A 20,608-nucleotide genomic window follows, 5' to 3' on the forward strand; every position below is an offset into this window, starting at 1 on the left:
AAACTTCTAGGAGTGCTGAATTTTTGTGTTTGGTTTCGAAGGCGCGGCGACGTGCACTTAAACATCCGCCGCACCCTGAATCGCACGGGGCTGGAGAGCGACGAAGACCTGGAAGTGACGGCTGAGGTGACCGATTCTCCTCCTCCTGCTGCTGCTGCTGCTGCTGCCACTGCTGCCGAGTGAGCGACGGAACGTGCGGCAGGTCAACATATTCGGATGAATGACAATAATTGTACAACTATAGCCAAACAAAAGCCATGACATTCCGAAAGTATCCTTTCATATCCTCGCTGATGTTTTACATATAATGCAATACTATTTGGGCCAAATGTTCATCTCAATGACTGAATATTTTTCTATGCTACTGAAAGGGTGCTGCTGTGGTATAACTTCTCACTGTCAGGCTTTTTTTTTTTTTTGTAGTTTGCGTATATGTTATGGTGCAGGTGCAAACTGGAGTACACATTTGACATTATTAGATAAAGTCTGTATAACTATGGTGGTGGTGGTGGGTCGCTTTCACTGTAACATTTACCAGCAAGGCTCACACCCTGCACATTTGCCTATATCACTGTTGAATACTGCACATTTTGGGGGTGAAATGGAACTCCTGCATTATCATAAACGCATATATTGTTGCCAATATTTTATGGCTGGTGTTTTTTTACCAAATGCCTTAATTCAATAAATATATGAATATCCACAACATGGGTTTGGTTATCACTTGTGTGTCTTGTTATGCACGCCTTAGCACAGGGGTGACAAACTCTGTTTCATTGAGGGCCACGTTGCAGTTTTGGCTGCCCTCAGAGGGCCGGCCGCTTGTAACATTAATAAATAAATGATAAATGGGTTATACTTGTATAGCGCTTTTCTACCTTCAAGGTACTCAAAGCGCTTTGACCCATTCACACACACATTTCACACACTGATTAGCCGCATGATATTCTCACACGATTACCTATGCATTTGATTAGGAATGTATATTTTAAATACGCTGAGAAAAAAAAAACGTGGGTTTTGCGGTTAAAAAAAATGGCACAATTTTACCATAAAATTTACAGTAAAATGATCACACTATTTTACTGTAAAATTCGGGTGATTGAGCTGCCAGTTTTTTGGGGTTTTTTGCATTAAAAATATGGTTACTGTTTTCACAGTATTACTGTAAATGTAAAAATGATACTACAGTTTTTTTCTTACTGTAGGATTCTGAAGACCGAGCTGTTTAAAAATATATATATACTGTATATATAGTCATGTTTACAGTGTACAATTTGATGGATAACTTGCGTTAAAATCATAAGGCTAAGTAGATATTTACTAGGGGTGTGGGAAAAAAATCGATTCAAATTCGAATCACGATTCTCACATTGTGCGATTCAGAATCGATTCTCATTAAAAAAAAATCGATTTATTTAAAAAAAAAAAAAAAAAAAATTAACCTTTTTTTTTTTTACTTTCTATTTTTTTAAATTCAACAATCCAACAAAACAATACACAGCAATACCATGACAATGCAATCCAATTCCAAAACCAAACCCGACCCAGCAACACTCAGAACTGCAATAAACAGAGCAATTGAGAGGAGACACAAACACTACACAGAACAAAGCAAAAGTAGTGAAACAAAAATTATTATCAACAGTATCAATATTAGTTACAATTTCAACATAGCAGTGATGAAAAATCCCTGACATTATCATTAGACATTTATAAAAAAAAGAATAGTGTCACAGTGGCTTACACTTGCATCGCATCTCATAAGCTTGACAACACACTGTGTCCAATATTTTTACAAAGATAAAATAAGTCATATTTTTGGTTCATTTAATAGTTACAACAAATTTGCATTATTGCTATCAGTTGATAAAACATTGTCCTTTACAATTATAAATGCTTTTTACAAAAATCTACTACTCTGCTTGCATGTCAGCAGACTGGGGTAGATCCTGCTGAAATCTATGTATTGAATGAATAGAGAATCCTTTTGAATCGGGAAAATACTGTTTTTGAATCGAAAGAAATCGATTTTGAATCGAATCGTGACTCCAAGAATCGATATTGAATCGAATCGTGGGACACCCAAAGATTCGCAGCCCTAATATTTACGTATGTTTTTTACCCCAAAAATGTTTCGAATGTATGATAATAGAATATCTGTTGCATTATTAGATAGATTAAAGTTAAAAGATATATAATTGTATGCAATACATGTCTTTTTTTCCCTGTTAAAAAAAAAAGGGGGGGGGGAAAGATAAACTACTTAATTGATGCGCATTATTTCCAGGCTTTCACAGGCCATTCAAAATGATGTGGCGGGCCAGATCTAGTCCCTGGGCCTTGAGTTTTTGACACCTGTGCCTTAGCAAGTGTCTTAAGTGCCGTCATAGGCCTCGGACAAGCACGACAACCATCTTTTAACATTAGCATGGTAACTTTTTACCCTAGCTTTTTTGCTAATGTATGTTTAAAGGTTAAAAATCATGGATTTTGATACATGGCGCCATCTTGGAACTACGCCGGCTTCGGCCGACCCCGGGGCCACAGGTTTAGGGCACAGATACCTGGCCCACCAAAATCTCTGGTGGGCCAGAAATTTCTAACTATATTGTCAATGTTCTATTATTCACAAACATAATTAGACAAACCTTTTTTGCACCACAAACATTTAGGACAAGTTTGGGGAGATTTTGACAAAAGGTGGTGTTGGGGAGAATGGGGGTTATAATTAATAACATTAAAACTATTATAGTTGGACAAAAACATTTTGCAGCACACAAGATTTTGAATAACTGCACACACAAAACTATTTGCAGTACAAAGGTTTTTAATATTTGCAATGATAAGTGGGGCCATCTGCACAAAAGTAAACTCTAAATGTGGACTCTCTGACATGTTACGAAACATGCGCAAACAAGTCCGTGGGCGAGCACCTGTACTTTGATGCGTGGATTAAGTTAAGGTGGGTGCAGACATAATCCATCATTCAGGAAAAAAAGCAGCTCTTCACTGTAAGTGGACAAGATGTTGTTCTTCATCCTCGCTGCCGTGCTTGTGGCCGCCGGGCAGTCGGCTCCTCTGGGTCACTGCGACACGCTGACTCAGCAGTTGCAAATCCAAGGGCGGGACCAGGTAATTTGCGTCGTTTTGGGAGATTTTTCCTCCGCAGTCCGCGTGTGTGATCACATGTCCACTCTGTGCTGCAGTTCTTGGGCAGGTGGACCTTGGCGGCTGCCAGCACCAACCTTCAGGGAATCGCGGCCCTTGCCATGGCTTTGGTGGACACTGTGTGGTTGAAAAGCACGCCAGCCAATGAGAGCGATGCCTTCTATGTGCTTCAAGTTCAGAAAACGTACGGTAACTCTGCTCGACAAATGATCTGCTCAGTGGCCTTGTGGTTAGTGTCCGCCCTGAGATCGGTAGGTCGTGAGTTCAAACCCCGGCCGAGTCATACCAAAGACTACAAACCCCGTTTCCATATGAGTTGGGAAATTGTGTTAGATGTAAATATAAACGGAATACAATGATTTGCAAATCCTTTTCAACCCATATTCAATTGAATGCACTACAAAGACAAGATATTTGATGTTCAAACTCATAAACTTTTTTTTTTTGCAAATAATTAACTTAGAATTTCATGGCTGCAAAACGTGCCAAAGTAGTTGGGGAAGGGCATGTTCACCACTGTGTTACATGGCCTTTCCTTTTAACAACACTCAGTAAACATTTGGGAACTGAGGAGACACATTTTTTAAGCTTCTCAGGTGGAATTCTTTCCCATTCTTGCTTGATGTACAGCTTAAGTTGTTCAACAGTCCGGGGGTCTCCGTTGTGGTATTTTAGGCTTCATAATGCGCCACACATTTTCAATGGGAGACAGGTCTGGACTACAGGCAGGCCAGTCTAGTACCCGCGCTCTTTTACTTTGAAGCCACGTTGATGTAACACGTGGCTTGGCATTGTCTTGCTGAAATAAGCAGGGGCGTCCATGGTAACGTTGCTTGGATGGCAACACATGTTGCTCCAAAACCTGTATGTAATGGCGCCTTCACAGATGTGTAAGTTACCCATGTCTTGGGCACTAATACACCCCCATACCATCACAGATGCTGGCTTTTCCACTTTGCGCCTATAACAATCCGGATGGTTCTTTTCCTCTTTGGTCTGGAGGACACCACGTCCACAGTTTCCAGAAACAATTTGAAATGTGGACTCGTCAGACCACAGAACACTTTTCCACTTTGTATCAGTCCATCTTAGATGAGCTCAGGCCCAGCGAAGCCGACAGCGTTTCTGGGTGTTGTTGATAAACTGTTTTCGCCTTGCATAGGAGAGTTTTAACTTGCACTTGCAGATGTAGCGACCAACTGTAGTTATTGACAGTGGGTTTCTGAAGTGTTCCTGAGCCCGTGTGGTGATATCCTTTACACACTGATGTCGCTTGTTGATGCAGTACAGCCTGAGGGATCGAAGGTCACGGGCTTAGCTGCTTACGTGCAGTGATTTCTCCAGATTCTCTGAACCCTTTGATGATATTACGGACCGTAGATGGTGAAATCCCTAAATTCCTTGCAATAGCTGGTTGAGAGATGTTTTTCTTAAACTGTTCAAAAATTTGCTCACGCATTTGTTGACAAAGTAGTGACCCTCGCCCCATCCTTGTTTGTGAATGACTGAGCATTTCATGGAATCTACTTTTATACTCAATCATGGCACCCACCTGTTCCCAATTTGCCTGTTCACCTGTGGGATGTTCCAAATAAGTGTTTGATGAGCATTCCTCAACTTTATCAGTATTTATGGCCACCTTTCCCAACTTCTTTGTCACGTGTTGCTGGCATCAAATTCTAAAGTTAATGATTATTTGCAAATCATTATCAGTTTGAACATCAAATATGTTGTCTTTGTAGCATATTCAATTGAATATGGGTTGTAAATTATTTGCAAATCATTGTATTCCGTTTATATTTACATCTAACACAATTTCCCAACTCATGGAAACGGGGTTTGTATAAAAATGGGACCCATTACCTCCCTGCTTGGCACTCAGCATCAAGGGTCGGAATTGGGGGTTAAATCACCAGAAATGATTCCTGCGCGCGGCCACCGCTGCTGCTCACTGCTCCCCTCACCTCCCAGAGGGTCAACAAGGGGATGGGTCAAATGCAGAGGACAAATTTCACCACACCTAGTGTGTGTGTGACAATCATTGGTACTTTAACTTTACTAATTCATACTTTGGTCAAATTCGGAGTGTACTTTCTAAGAGGGCCCCAATTTAAGAGTGTCTTGAGACAAGAGCAGTCCCTCAGCTAGTTGCTATGTTTTATATTTGAATTGCAAACTTCTAGTATTAGCTTGTAGCTAGAGATGGACATACAATCGTGGTCAAAAGTTGACATACACTTGTAAATAACATAATGTCATGGCTGTCTTGAGTTTCCAATCATTTCTACAACTCTTATTTTTTTGTGATAGAGTGATTGGAGCACATACTTGTTGGTCACAAAAAACATTCAGAATGTCCAATTGCTTGTTTTCTCGCAAAAAGGTTTGGCAACTGCTACAGCACGACTTCCAAGATGACTTTGGTCAACAACACTCTCGCCACGGGTGAGTTGGACGAGTAAACATTCCCATCGATCCCCTCGCTGCTCCTTTTATTTGGACTTTGGGCTACAAAAAGTCTGCAAATGAACTTCTCTGTGTTTGCGTTTGATGCCCAGTGCAACCTCTTCCTGCCTCTGGGGCTCTTCTGATGACCAGCTGCACCGACTGCATGGTTACGCAGTCCAATTATACCATCGGGGGGAGCCCATACCGTGAAGTGCTGCTTCTGAGTAAAGAAACACTCACACAAGTTAACAATTTCTTCCTCACATTGCATTTTGAGAGCATAATATTTTCATGCATACTATATTTCCTTGGTATTATTTATCAATGTTTTCTTTTCTATCTAAACAACTTAGTTCCTTATCTCACCAGCTCCAAATTACAGTTACAACACTATCACCATCTTGTGAGAAATCCTACAGTTTGTCTCCTCTGCTTACGTGCCAAAGCCTCCAATTTTTGCCAGGAATTCCAGTTTCTGTCCTTCTTTCCTGGCATCTTCCGCCCGTTTTGTTTGTTTTCGCTACTGCAGAGATGGAGTCGCTCGACAAGGTCGGAGCGTGAGCTCATTAAAGGAGCGCGGCGAGTTTTTATGTCACCGGGACTCAATCAAATAACGCTGTTATATGTTCACTGACATATAATATTCATCTTTAAATAACTTTTATTGCAAATAAATATCACCTTCAAATATCGATTATCAGCCTCCTTGACTACACTGCAAAAAGTCAGTGTTCAAAAACAAGGAAAAAAAATACAAAAATTAGGGGGTATTTTACTTGAACTAAGGAAAATTATTTGCCAATAGAACAAGAAAATGTGGCTTGTCAAGACTTTCCAAAACAAGTAAAATTAGCTAACTTCAATGAACCCAAAAATACCTTAAAATAAGTATATTCTCACTAATAAGTGCACTTTTCTTGATAGAAAAAACTAATATAAAAAAACTTTTTTCTCAGTATGTTGAAAAATATTCTTAAAATAAGTAAATGCAAGTGCCATTATCTTGACATAATGATATGCGCTCTGCATTACATTTCTTGAAACCAGCGAACTTATACAAAAAACTAGTTTATTTTTCTTAATGGAAGGCAACAAGGCAACCGCTTGTTACTCTCGGGGTCTACGAGCCGCTCAGGCAAATCAAATTGTCTAAAAAGGCATTTTTCCATCCATAACATGACATCATCGCGCCAAGTGCGTGCTCTTTCAGTCAATTAGTGTGCAAGGAATATATATGTTTATATATATATATATATATATATATATATATATATATATATATATATATATATATATATATATATATATATATATATATATATATATATATATATATTTTATTTATTTTTATTTTTTTTACAGCCCGGCCCCCGGCCAATTTTTTTTTTTTTTGTAATTTTGAAGAATTTATCTGAATGTGCATGAACTATTTCTGTTCAAAATTGTTTGAAATGTCAAATGTTTAAATATTAACTGTCAGTTTACTGTAGTGTGCCAACTGTACTACTATAAGAGTACATCTTTTCTATTGTTTTATTGAAAATAAAACAGCAAAGTCCATTTGGCTGTCATCTGTTTTAATTATGGGACACAATTGTGTCAGTCATTATTTTTTATTTCATGCTTGAAATAAGACATTATTACTTTGAAAAAGCAGTTTTATACTTGTGAGTGTTGATGACACAGCTTTGCAACAGTTGATATTCTAGTTTCAAGCATGTTTTACTCAATATAGGTCATAAAATCTCAGCTACAAGCTGTAATATCTTACTGAGATCATTTAGGACCAAAACCCTTAAAACAAGTAAAACACTCTAACATAAAATCTGCTTAGTGAGAAGAATTATCTTATCAGACAGAAAATAAGCAAATATCACCCTTATTTGAGGTGTTTATTCTTACTTACATTTCAGTTTTTGCAGTGTACTAATAATCGATATCGGCCACAGAACAAAACATATCGTTCGATCTCTACGAGTCCAACCTATGAACTCGTCTTGTATAGCTGAGGCTGAAGTAGTTTTTAAAGATTGACTTCAAAAATACTAATACTGTACAGCAGTTATGAGGTCAAATGTTACCGATACTGGAAAAAAAAATGGGAGTGATTGTCTCTCGATCAGGGCTGTACAAACCTTTTGACTTGGGGGCCGCATTGGGCTAAAAAAAATTTGGCTGAAATAGCTTCAACGCACAAACGTGTGCGCAGAAGTGTGTTTTTACATAGAGCGACTCAAAATGGCAGTCACAACAAACCCCCACCTTTGGGTAAAACTCTTGACGGTCACTTAAAAGGGCCGCACCAAATTACCGAACGGTAAACAAGAACAACATTGTTATGTGCACAATAGAACAAAGGCAGTGAATAATGACAAAAAAGTCAAGTAAACAGGTGTGGTGAATTATGTCCTTAAAGCAACCACTACACTATAGACACACACATGTAACGTGTAGATGTTATATTGACCTACTCGGTGGCCTAGTGGTTAGAGTGTCCGCCCTGAGATCGGTAGGTTGTGAGTTCAAACCCCCGGCCGAGTCATACCAAAGACGATAAAAATGGGACCCGTTACCTCCCTGCTTGGCACTCAGCATCAAGGGTTGGAATTGGGGGTTAAAGGCCTACTGAAATGAAATGTTCTTATTTAAACGGGCGTAGCAGATCCATTCTATGTGTCATACTTGATCATTTCGCGATATTGCCATATTTTTGCCGAAAGGATTTAGTAGAGAACATCGACGATAAAGTTCGCAACTTTTGCTCGCTGATAAAAAAGCCTTGCCTGTACCGGAAGTAGCGTGATGTCACAGGTTGAAGAGCTGCACATTGTTTACAATCATTCCCACCAGCAGCGAGAGCGATGCGGACAGAGAAAGCGACGATTACCCCATTAATTTGAGCGAGGATGAAAGATTCGTGGATGAGGAAAGTGAGAGTGAAGGATTAGAGTGCAGTGCAGGACGCCAGGATGTATCTTTTTTCGCTCTGACCGTAACTTAGGTACAAGGGCTCTTTGGATTCCACACTTTCTCCTTTTTCTATTGTGGATCACTGATTTGTATTTTAAACCACCTCGGATACTATATCCTCTTGAAAATGAGAGTCGAGAACGCGAAATGGACATTCACGGTGACTTTTATCTCCACGACAATACATCGGCGAAACACTTTAGCTACGGAACTAACGTGATAGCAACGTGCTTAACTGCAGATAGAAACAGAAAAAATAAGCCCCTGACTGGAAGGATAGACAGAAGATCAACAATACTACTATTACTTCTACTATCAGGAGACACCGAACCAAACCCTGGACCTGTAACCACACGGTTAATGCTGTCCCGCCTGGCGAAGCCTAGCAATGCTGTTGCTAACGACGCCATTGAAGCTAACTTAGCTACAGGACCTCGACAGAGCTATGATAAAAACAATAGCTCTCCACCTACGCCAGCCAGCCCTCATCTGCTCATCAACACCCGTGCTCACCTGCGTTCCAGCGATCGACGGCGCGACGGAGGACTTAACCACGATCATCGGTGCAGTCGGCGGCTAGCGTCGGATAGCGCGTCTGCTATCCGACTCAAAGTCCTCCTGTTTGTGTTGCTGTAGCCAGCCGCTAATACACCGATCTCACCTACAGCTTTCTTCTTTGCTGTCTCCATTGTTCATTAAACAAATTGCAAAAGATTCACCAACACAGATGTCCAGAATACTGTGGAATTTTGCGATGAAAACAGACGACTTAAGCTGGCCACCGTGCTGTTCCAAAATGTCTGCTACAATCCGTGACGTCACGCGCAAACGTCATCATACCGAGACGTTTTCAGCCGGATATTTCCCGGGAAATTTAAAATTGCACTTTATAAGTTAACCCGGCCGTATTGGCATGTGTGGCAATGTTAAGATTTCATCATTGATTTATAAACTATCAGACTGCGTGGTCGGTAGTAGTGGGTTTCAGTAGGCCTTTAAATCACCAAAAATGATTCCCGGGCGCGGCACCACTGCTGCCCACTGCTCCCCTCACCTCCCAGGGGGTGAACAAGGGGATGGGTCAAATGCAGAGGACACATTTCACCACACCTAGTGTGTGTGTGACTATCATTGGTACTTTAACTTTAACTAATATAATTGGATATTAGAGTATGTGAAAGTTCGACTCCTACGTTGTTTACTTCCGTTAAAACCTCCTTTAAGTTTTGTAGTCAATCAGAAATTTCAAGCAGCTAAAATGCGCCAAACATGGATAAGTGTGGAGAGAGTCTTTAATATTTGTTCCATCATGCACTCTAATGGATTTAAATGGGTGTAATTTAGATTTTTTTTATGGTGTCTGTATGTTTTTTTTTATATAATAGCCACAAAGTTCAGTGAGCAGGTTGTGTTATGTGCGACCAAGTGTGTTGACCTTTATGTTAGTTGCATTTTTTTTTGCACCATGACTAGGGAAGGTTGTTTGGATTGTGTCTTATAAGTAAATGTTTTGCTCGTTGTACATTGTACATTTTAGGGTCATTCATCTGATTTACTCACATTGTTTGTAAGATGCTAGCAATCCTGTAGCAATCAGAGACTACCTGGTATTTAAGACTAATTCAAATACTTTATTAAGTGCAATACTTTATTGAAGTGGTGACACCTTTTGGGCCAAATTGAGGCTGTTTGGATACCCCTTCTTGATACTGAGAAACTGTTATTAAAGTGTTTTATTACACAAGGTGAGTAAAAAATGATGTTCTTGTGTTTAACAGCTAGAAGAGCCAAAGTGTCAACTGCTGAGATAGAGGAGTTTAAGAGACAAGTGGCCTGTCTCAACTTACCCCCTGCCACCGTCCTGGACTCCGACAAAGGTCAGAATATTCAACTTTGGTAACATTTGTTTTACTCTGAGGCTCTGCATGCTAACAAAGATGCTGTCCTTTTCCCAGTGTGACAGGATCCATTATGTCTGAGAAATAATTTGTATTATATCGTGTTTTATTATTGTTACACAAAATGTGTATGTTACATAAAAATATCTGATGTTTGTTTAATGTTTTCTCTGGAACCTTTGTCTCTCCGTGTCCCCCTACTGCATTAATTGTTGTGACACCTGTCTCTTTCTATGTGTTGGACACGCCTTTCTAATCCCCTTTTTGTCCATGATCTCTGTGTGAGATTAATTAGCAACTGGCAGTGCCAGCAACTTGAGGGTTCCAGGTTCGATCCCCGCTTCCGCTATCTTAGTCACTGCCGTTGTGTCCTTGGGCAAGACACTTTACCCACCTGCTCCCAGTGCCACCCACACTGATTTAAATGTAGCTTAAAGATGTAGATAATGGGTTTCACTTTATAAAGCTCTTTGAGTCTCTAGAGAAAAGCGCTATATAAATATAATTAACTTCACAACTTTATTTTATTATTCTTTCTGGTTCTGTACCACTGTATCTTGTTGAGGTAAATGGGTTAGACTTGTAGAGCGCTTTTCTACCTTCAAAGATACAACATTTACATACATACATACGTCTATATACTGTATATGTACATATATACACATACATATATGAAAACATTGACAACTATTTGTATTTCCTGTTAACATATACACTTACGTGTATACAGGTATATACTGTATGTACATATATACATACATGTATATATGTACATATGTACACATACATATATGAAAACATTGACAACTATTTGTATTTCCTGTTAACATATAAACATACGTGTATATATGCACATATATACACATACGTATATGAAAACATTGACAACTATTTGTATTTCCTGTTAACATATACAGTATACAAACCCCGTTTCCATATGAGTTGGGAAATTGTGTTAGATGTAAATATAAACGGAATACAATGATTTGCAAATCCTTTTCAACCCATATTCAATTGAATGCACTACAAAGACAATATATTTGATGTTCAAACTCATAAACTTTTTTTTTTTTTGCAAATAATAATTAACTTAGAATTTCATGGCTGCAACACGTGACAAAGTAGTTGGGAAAGGGCATGTTCACCACTGTGTTACATGGCCTTTCCTTTTAACAACACTCAGTAAATGTTTGGGAACTGAGGAGACACATTTTTAAGCTTCTCAGGTGGAATTCTTTCCCATTCTTGCTTGATGTACAGCTTAAGTTGTTCAACAGTCCGGGGGTCTCCGTTGTGGTATTTAGGCTTCATAATGCGCCACACATTTTCAATGGGAGACAGGTCTGGACTACAGGCAGGCCAGTCTAGTCCCCGCACTCTTTTACTATGAAGCCACGTTGATGTAACACGTGGCTTGGCATTGTCTTGCTGAAATAAGCAGGGGCGTCCATGGTAACGTTGCTTGGATGGCAACATATGTTGCTCCAAAACCTGTATGTACCTTTCAGCATTAATGGCGCCTTCACAGATGTGTAAGTTACCCATGTCTTGGGCACTAATACACCCCCATACCATCACAGATGCTGGCTTTTCAACTTTGCGCCTATAACAATCCGGATGGTTCTTTTCCTCTTTGGTCCGGAGGACACGACGTCCACAGTTTCCAAAAACAATTTGAAATGTGGACTCGTCAGACCACAGAACACTTTTCCACTTTGTATCAGTCCATCTTAGATGAGCTCAGGCCCAGCGAAGCCGACAGCGTTTCTGGGTGTTGTTGATAAACGGTTTTCGCCTTGCATAGGAGAGTTTTAACTTGCACTTACAGATGTAGCGACCAACTGTAGTTACTGACAGTGGGTTTCTGAAGTGTTCCTGAGCCTATGTGGTGATATCCTTTACACACTGATGTCGCTTGTTGATGCAGTACAGCCTGAGGGATCGAAGGTCACGGGCTTAGCTGCTTACGTGCAGTGATTTCTCCAGATTCTCTGAACCCTTTGATGATATTACGGACCATAGATGGTGAAATCCCTAAATTCCTTGCAATAGCTGGTTGAGAAAGGTTTTTCTTAAACTGTTCAACAATTTGCTCACGCATTTGTTGACAAAGTGGTGACCCTCGCCCCATCCTTGTTTGTGAATGACTGAGCATTTCATGGAATCTACTTTTATACCCAGTCTTGGCACCCACCTGTTCCCAATTTGCCTGTTCACCTGTGGGTTGTTCCAAATAAGTGTTTGATGAGCATTCCTCAACTTTATCAGTATTTATTGCCACCTTTCCCAACTTCTTTGTCACGTGTTGCTGGCATCAAATTCTAAAGTTAATGATTATTTGCAAAAAAAAAAAGTTTTATCAGTTTGAACATCAAATATGTTGTCTTTGTAGCATATTCAACTGAATATGGGTTGAAAATTATTTGCAAATCATTGTATTCCGTTTATATTTACATCTAACACAATTTCCCAACTCATATGGAAACAGGGTTTGTATATACACATGTATGTATAAATGGATATATATATATATATTATATATATATATATATATATATATATATATATATATATATATATATATATATATATATATATATATATATATATATATATATATATATATGTGTGTATATATCAGTGACGTGCGGTGAGGTTCATGGCTGGTGAGGCACTGACTTCATCACAGTCAGATTTACAAACATATGAACCCTAAAGAGTATCTTTTTCACCATTTGATTGGCAGCAGTTAACGGGTTATGTTTAAAAGCTCATGCCAACATTCTTCCCTGCTTGGCACTCAGCATCAAGGGTTGGAATTGGGGGTTAAATCACCAAAAATTATTCCCGGGCGCGGCGCCACTGCTGCCCACTGATCCCCTCACCTCCCAGGGGTGATCAAGGGATGGGTCAAATGCAGAGGACAAATTTCACCACACCTAGTGTGTGTGTGACAATCATTGGTACTTTAACTTAACTTTAACTTTACACATACAAACTGTAGCACACAAAAAAGCACATTTAATCAAAAATAACGTTATTATGGTCTTACCTTTACTTATAAATGAAGTCCATGCGCCACTGTTGTGCTGGATTAATGCACCCCCGCCGTAGAATGCACCCCCTGACGGTAGTGTTATATCAACTAAAGCCCACACTTAAACTTACCACGTGCAAGACTGAATCTATTTAAAAAAGTTATTTAATAAGAAGCCAAAAAGTGCAAAAACAATAATGTTCGTGTTGGAGGAGTTGTGAATGAATGAAATTTGAAATCCGTGCTGCAGTCTGCAGGTGTACCTAATGTTGTGGCCCTGCAGTCATTCACAACTCCTCCAACACGAACATTATTGTTTTTGCACTTTTTGGCTTCTTATTAAATAACTTTTTTAAATAGTGTAACCGAGGGTTTATAAATGTCGCCTATACTGTATGAAACTACAAAATAATAAACACGGAGGCTCCAGTTTACACAAGGACCACTTTATTTACCTTCTTTCAAAAACCTCCGCTCCACTCCAACGTGTCATCACTTCCGCTCTTAGCGCCTTCAAAATAAGAGCGCAAGGCATATACTGTATAACAGCGTATAACAGGAATTTAACATCACAAAGAGGAAAGCCCATAAAAATAGGTTACAATAGATTCAATCTTGCACGTGGAAAGTTTAAGTGTGGGCTTTAGTTGATATAACACTCCCGTCAGGGGGTGCATTCTATGGCGGGGGTGCATTAACCGGCACAAGGAGGCGGGATAACTGCGAGCCTCAGCCAGTGCGTCTTCGCAGCAGTTTTATGATCGCTCAGCACAAGAAATACGTTACACACATACAGTTGTTGACAAAATACACTGTACATTATATACCTCAGCTAACTAAACTATGGAAATGTATAATATAGTTCATATAGCAATACGGTCTCACTGCACAGCAGGCCAGCAGTTAGCCAAGTCCGCAATCCATGTTGAGGCACAACTGAGTGACGTGCCTCAACTGGCTGCTGATCACAGCAAGTCTCTTCTCAGTATTTGAACGGCAAATGTGAAAATTCAGCGATTTTGAATAAAAATAATCTAAAACTGGTGAAGTTAAATGGAAAATAACTTTATAGTATAATCACTGGATACATATAACAATTTAATTAATTTTTTTTCTTTTTACATTTTTTTTCTTTCCATGATGGCAGGTGAGGCCCTGCCTCACCTGCCTCCAGTGACTGCACGTCCCTGGTATATATATATATATATATATATATATATATATATATATATATATATATATATATATATATATATATATATATATATATATATATATATATATATATATATATATATATATATATATATATATATATCACATACCTGTCTGTCTTTGTGCCTTAGCTTGAAAAATTACAAATCTGCTCTTTTGGGTTGTCAAGTTGTGCAATTAATATCTGATCCCCCCACACACACATGGTACTGTAATTGGATAACGCGTCCCACCCGCCTATAGACAAAATTAAACATAATTGGTTTTCGTCTTTGCCAACATTTTCGTCTTATTTGTTGACTAAACTGTCAATTAATGTTGTCATGTTTTAGACAATGGGCATTTGTTTTGATTCGTCATCGTCCTATTTTAGTCAGGTGAAAATAGTCAACAAAATGAACACTGGTAAACTGCAGCTGAGCAGCATCGGTCGTGGTTTTCAAAACTCTTCACACGACGCAGAGGAAAATACCAACAGTTAGATTTGGTGCCGTGACCCGGATTCCTATCTCTCTCACGTAGAGATCATGGACAAAAAGGGAGGTAGAAAGGCATGTCCAACACATATAAAGAGGTAGGTGTCACAACAATTATCGTTGTAAGGGGACGCGGTGAGACAAAGGTTTTCACATATTCAGAAAACCTAAAACAAACATCAAGTATTTGTATGTAACATAAACATTTTGTGTAACATCAATAAAACAAGATATAATACACTATGTACGTTATTTATTAGACATAATTCACCCTGTTACACCTGGAACAAATCACTTATTACCTTTCTTTAAATCCTGCAGGATTTTGTCCAGATGACTTAAAAAACACAGCAGATCTGACTGACCCAGTCTCTAGGTGGTTTGAACGCAGAAGAGTTTAAACAATTCCACCAGTTTGTCAACAGCGATTTTGGACTAAATGGGCTTTTTGATTTCATGAGCAACCTTGGGTAACCCGCATAAACATGGTTGATATCACATGAAGATTGCAATAAAATTGACAACAGCTAAAAAAATATTGATCAATAAACGTCTTATTTGTATTAAATGATCAGCAGCTCAGTGACATAACATTATTTAATACCTTGTTATTGTTTTGGTTTTGCAGTAATGTAGCTAATGCAGTGATTCTTCAACCGCTGCGTTGCAGCACATTCATGTGTTGTCAATCAATCAATCAATGTTTATTTATATAGCCCTAAATCACAAGTGTCTCAAAGGGCTGTACAAGCCACAACGACATCCTCGGTACAGAGCCCACATACGGGCAAGGAAAAACTCACCCCAGTGGGACGTCGGTGAATGACTATGAGAAACCTTGGAGAGGACCGCATATGTGGGTAACCCCCTCCCTCTAGGGGAGACCGAAAGCAATGGATGTCGAGTGGGTCTGACATAACATTGTGAAAGTCCAGTCCACAGTGGATCCAACACATCAGCGGGAGTCCAGTCCACAGCGGGGCCAACAGGAAACCATCCCGAGCGGAGACGGGTCAGCAGCGCAGAGATGTCCCCAACCGATGCACAGGCTAGTGGTCCACCCGGGGTCCCGACTCTGGACAGCCAGCACTTCATCCATGGCCACCGGACCTATGCAACTCCCCCTCGCAAGGGACAGGGGAGAAGAGGAGAGAAGAAAAGAAACGGCAGATCAACTGGTCTAAAAAAAGGGGGGTCTATTTAAAGGCTAGATTATACAAATGAGTTTTAAGATGGGACTTAAATGCTTCTACTGAGGTAGCATCTCTAACTGTTACCGGGAGGGCATTCCAGAGTACTGGAGCCCGAATAGAAAACGCTCTATAGCCCGCAGACTTTTTTTTGGCTCTGGGAATCACTAATAAGCCGGAGTTCTTTGAACGCAGATTTCTTGTCGGGACATATGGTACAATACAATCGGCGAGATAGGCTGGAGCTAAACCGTGTAGTATTTTATACGTAAGTAGTAAAACCTTAAAGTCGCATCTTAAGTGCACAGGAAGCCAGTGTAGGTGAGCCAGTATAGGCGTAATATGATCAAACTTTCTTGTTTTTGTCAAAAGCCTTGCAGCCGCATTTTGTACCAACTGTAATCTTTTAATGCTAGACATAGGGAGACCCGAAAATAATACGTTACAGTAATCGAGACGAGACGTAGCGAACGCATGAATAATGATCTCAGCGTCGCTAGTGGACAAGATGGAACGAATTTTAGCGATATTACGGAGATGAAAGAAGGCCGTTTTAGTAACACTCTTAATGTGTGACTCAAACGAGAGAGTTGGGTCGAAGATAATACCCAGATTCTTTACCGAGTCGCCTTGTGTAATTGTTTGGTTGTCAAATGTTAAGGTGGTATTATTAAATAGATGTTGGTGTCTAGCAGGACCGATAATCAGCATTTCCGTTTTCTTAGCGTTGAGTTGCAAAAAGTTAGCGGACATCCATTGTTTAATTTCATTAAGACACGCCTCCAGCTGACTACAATCCGGCGTGTTGGTCAGCTTTAGGGGCATGTAGAGTTGGGTGTCATCAGCATAACAGTGAAAGCTAACACCGTACTTGCGTATGATGTCACCCAGCGGCAGCATGTAAATACTAAAGAGTGCAGGGCCAAGAACCGAACCCTGGGGAACTCCGCACGTTACCTTGACATAGTCCGAGGTCACATTGTTATGGGAGACGCACTGCATCCTGTCAGTAAGATAAGAGTTAAACCAAGACAAGGCTAAGTCTGACATACCAATACGTGTTTTGATACGCTCTAATAAAATATTATGATCGACAGTATCGAAAGCGGCGCTAAGATCAAGAAGCAGCAACATAGATGACGCATCAGAATCCATCGTTAGCAATAGATCATTAGTCATTTTTGCGAGGGCTGTCTGTTGTAAGTGCCAATTTGACCTAATTGGTCTGCGATGGAAAAAATGGATGGATGGATGGATGGTCTGAAAATGAATGACCCATTTAGAGGAAAATAATTGACTAAATCCTAAACAATTTGGATTCCGGCCCAAACATTCCACTGAAATGGCTGTGTGCCACTTCACCGAAATGATCAAATGTAGTTTGGACAAGGGTAAATACTTTGAGCAGTATTTTTAAATTTAAAAAAAAGCTTTCAACACTGTAAATCACCTAGTTTTGATGACAAAATGAAAACAATTTAATGTATCAAAACAAACCAGAAATTGGTTTAAATCATATCTTGAAGTGCGACAACAATGTGTTCAAATAAAAGGTGTAAAATCAGATGTAATAAATTGTGATTTGGGTGTGCCACAAGGATCTATTTTGGGCCCGCTGATTTTCAGTATATATAAATGACCTCCCCAATAATTGCACAAATACTATCTACCAAATGTATGCAAATGATACAATCATTTATGTGACAGCCGACACCCCTCAACAGGCTTCAGATACTGTATATTAAACAGACAGCTTACTGAAGTATCAACATGGCTTCAAAATAACTGTTTAACCCTATAACAAAACAGCCTCAATGTGTTTCTCTTTGAAGAAACATCCATCCATCCATCCTCTACTGCTTGTCCCTTTCAATCATTAAATAAAATTCAGGTCAACATGAATCAAAATGAAATAGAGCAGGTAAAGGAATTTAAATATTTGGGTGTTATTTTGGAAATGTGATGGCCATATTAAAAAACTGACTAAGACCATAAAAAGAAATATAAACTGTTTCAGGTTTATTAGACCTTGTTTATCTGTTGAAGCTGCACAAGTTTATTGTGCCATCGTCTGGGGACAGGCCAATAAATGTTTAGTGAAGCCTCTGTTGTCATTATATAAACAAACACTAAAGATATTTAGTGTTTGTTTAAGCAGGGGACTGGCTGTCCCTGGCTTCTCCTGTGCCTTGTCCTCTGCCGGGCGCATCTGTCCATGGCCTGCTGCTGGCCCTTCCGGGCGGGGTTCCTGTCGCTGGCTGGCCTGGCGCATGGGGCCAGTGGTCCCTTGTTCTCTGGGCGCCGCACCTGCTGTTTTGGGTTGGGCTCTCTGGGTGGCTGGGGCCGTACTCTGGCTCTAGCACATACTGGGAGACAAATATGACGTTGTTCCCCTAGGGGAAACTGGGTAACACACGGCACACTGACAAAGCTGAACCTATTACTATAACAATCTACAAGGTTAATACAGTTAGCTTCTCTTTCTTCCCCTCCATTTAAAATGGATGGATGGAAGTTATCATTACATATATGTATTGTTGCATTTGAAACAATTGTATTGTTCATAATAGAGGTAATTATTGTTAGTATTCATTATCAATAGTGCTATTTCTTTTGGTATTTGTATTGCTCCATTTGTAGTGTAATAATGTTCATTGTCATTTCTGTGTTATTAATATTTACATCACTAACTGCTTCTTTGCTATCACTTTTTGTACCATATTTGTACATACTGTATACTAATTGCTGATGCTGTTCTGTTGTTGTTGTTATTGTTGTGTTTGTTGTTGTTGTCTCTCTGTTTTATACCCTCTTGTCCCCGCAATTTTCCTTCCATCTTCCTTTTTTTCTCTTTCTATCCCCTCCTGCTCAGACCCGGCTTCGCCAAATAATAATAGAAATCCATTGAATAAAGTAAAAAAAAAAAAAATTAAGATATTTGACCAACAACCAATGAAGCATCATCATTGCCATAATACCCAAAAATATAGCATGATGAGATTTGATAATTTTATAAATTTCTCATTTTTAAAAGCTATTTTTAAGTGTCTTAATGGATTATCCCCGTGTAAAGAAATACAATGATACAGTAGTGAAGGTGTGCAGATTCGACCTGCAGTCGGTGGGAGCTGTAGAGTGAAAAGGTAAACCTCAATTCATTATAATCAATCAATCAATCAATCAATGTTTATTTATATAGCCCTAAATCACAACTGTCTCAAAGGGCTGCACAAGCCACGACGACATCCTCGGTTCAGAGCCCACAAAAGGGCAAGGAAAAACTTACAACCCAGTGGAATGTCAATGTGAATGACTATGAGGAACCTTGGAGAGGACCGCAGATGTGGCAACCTCAACCCTTGACTAACACCCTCCCCCTTCCACATCCCACCTACCCAGGATTGTAAATAACCAAATGTAAATAATAAAATGTATATACTTATTCTTATGCTTTCTGAACTCACTATGTTCTCTGCTCGCTGTACATATCCTACCAAGTCAGACCTACACTGTTTCAATGTCCATTTCTCTGATGATGCAATTGTTGATGACTGAAGTGCTGATATCAACTAAACCCTCCTCATCCCACCCCCCGGATTGTAAATATTGTACATAATGTAAAAAATTCAATGTATATACTCTGATGATTAACTTGTGGGATGACTGTATTATGCTGATAGTATATATTTGTACCATGAATTGATTTACGTGGACCCCGACTTAAACAAGTTGAAAAACTTATTCGGGTGTTACCATTTAGTGGTCAATTGTACAGAATATGTACTGTACTGTGTAATCTACTAATAAAAGTTTCAATCAATCAATCAATCAGAGAAGGCCTTGCTGGCCCTGACGGCCCACCACTGTACAAATGTAAATACAAAACCTACCTGGTGTGTGTACGCTTAAATTAATGTACATATCAGAGCAATGAAGCAGAAAAGTGGATGAACATGAATAAAAACATTTAAAGGAAAAAATTAGGGATGTCCGATAATGGCTTTTTGCCGATATCCGATATTCCGATATTTTCCAACTCTTTAATTACAGATACCGATATCAACCGATACCGATATATACAGTCGTGGAATTAACACATTATTATGCCTAATTTGGACAACCAGGTATGGTGAAGATAAGGTCCTTTTTTAAAAAAAATAATAATAAAATAAGATAAATAAATTAAAAACATTTCCTTGAATA

At 39.3% G+C, this 20,608-nt stretch overlaps 2 protein-coding genes across 3 annotated transcripts in view; both read left to right on the plus strand.

Moving 5' to 3' along the window:
• The window catches only part of LOC133634071 (myosin-9-like), a 61,236-nt gene extending 59,997 nt beyond the window's left edge, over positions 1–1,239 (plus strand). For both annotated transcript variants that reach the window (XM_062027050.1, XM_062027049.1), the window contains exon 43: positions 42–1,239. In XM_062027050.1, coding sequence (XP_061883034.1) covers positions 42–183 — 142 coding nt within the window. In that variant the 3' untranslated portion in view covers positions 184–1,239. The remainder of the gene's footprint in view (positions 1–41) is intronic.
• Positions 1,240–2,937: 1,698 nt separating this feature from the next.
• LOC133633587 (uncharacterized) lies at positions 2,938–15,751 on the plus strand. The gene is made up of 6 exons (XM_062026157.1): positions 2,938–3,135; positions 3,210–3,355; positions 5,555–5,616; positions 5,730–5,843; positions 10,368–10,466; positions 15,537–15,751. Exons 1-6 carry the CDS (start codon positions 3,028–3,030, stop codon positions 15,614–15,616), a joined length of 609 nt encoding a protein of 202 aa, XP_061882141.1. The 5' UTR covers positions 2,938–3,027; the 3' UTR covers positions 15,617–15,751.
• Positions 15,752–20,608: the final 4,857 nt, after the last annotated feature.

This window comes from Entelurus aequoreus, linkage group LG18, assembly GCF_033978785.1.
Source record: "Entelurus aequoreus isolate RoL-2023_Sb linkage group LG18, RoL_Eaeq_v1.1, whole genome shotgun sequence".
Lineage (NCBI taxonomy): Eukaryota > Metazoa > Chordata > Actinopteri > Syngnathiformes > Syngnathidae > Entelurus > Entelurus aequoreus.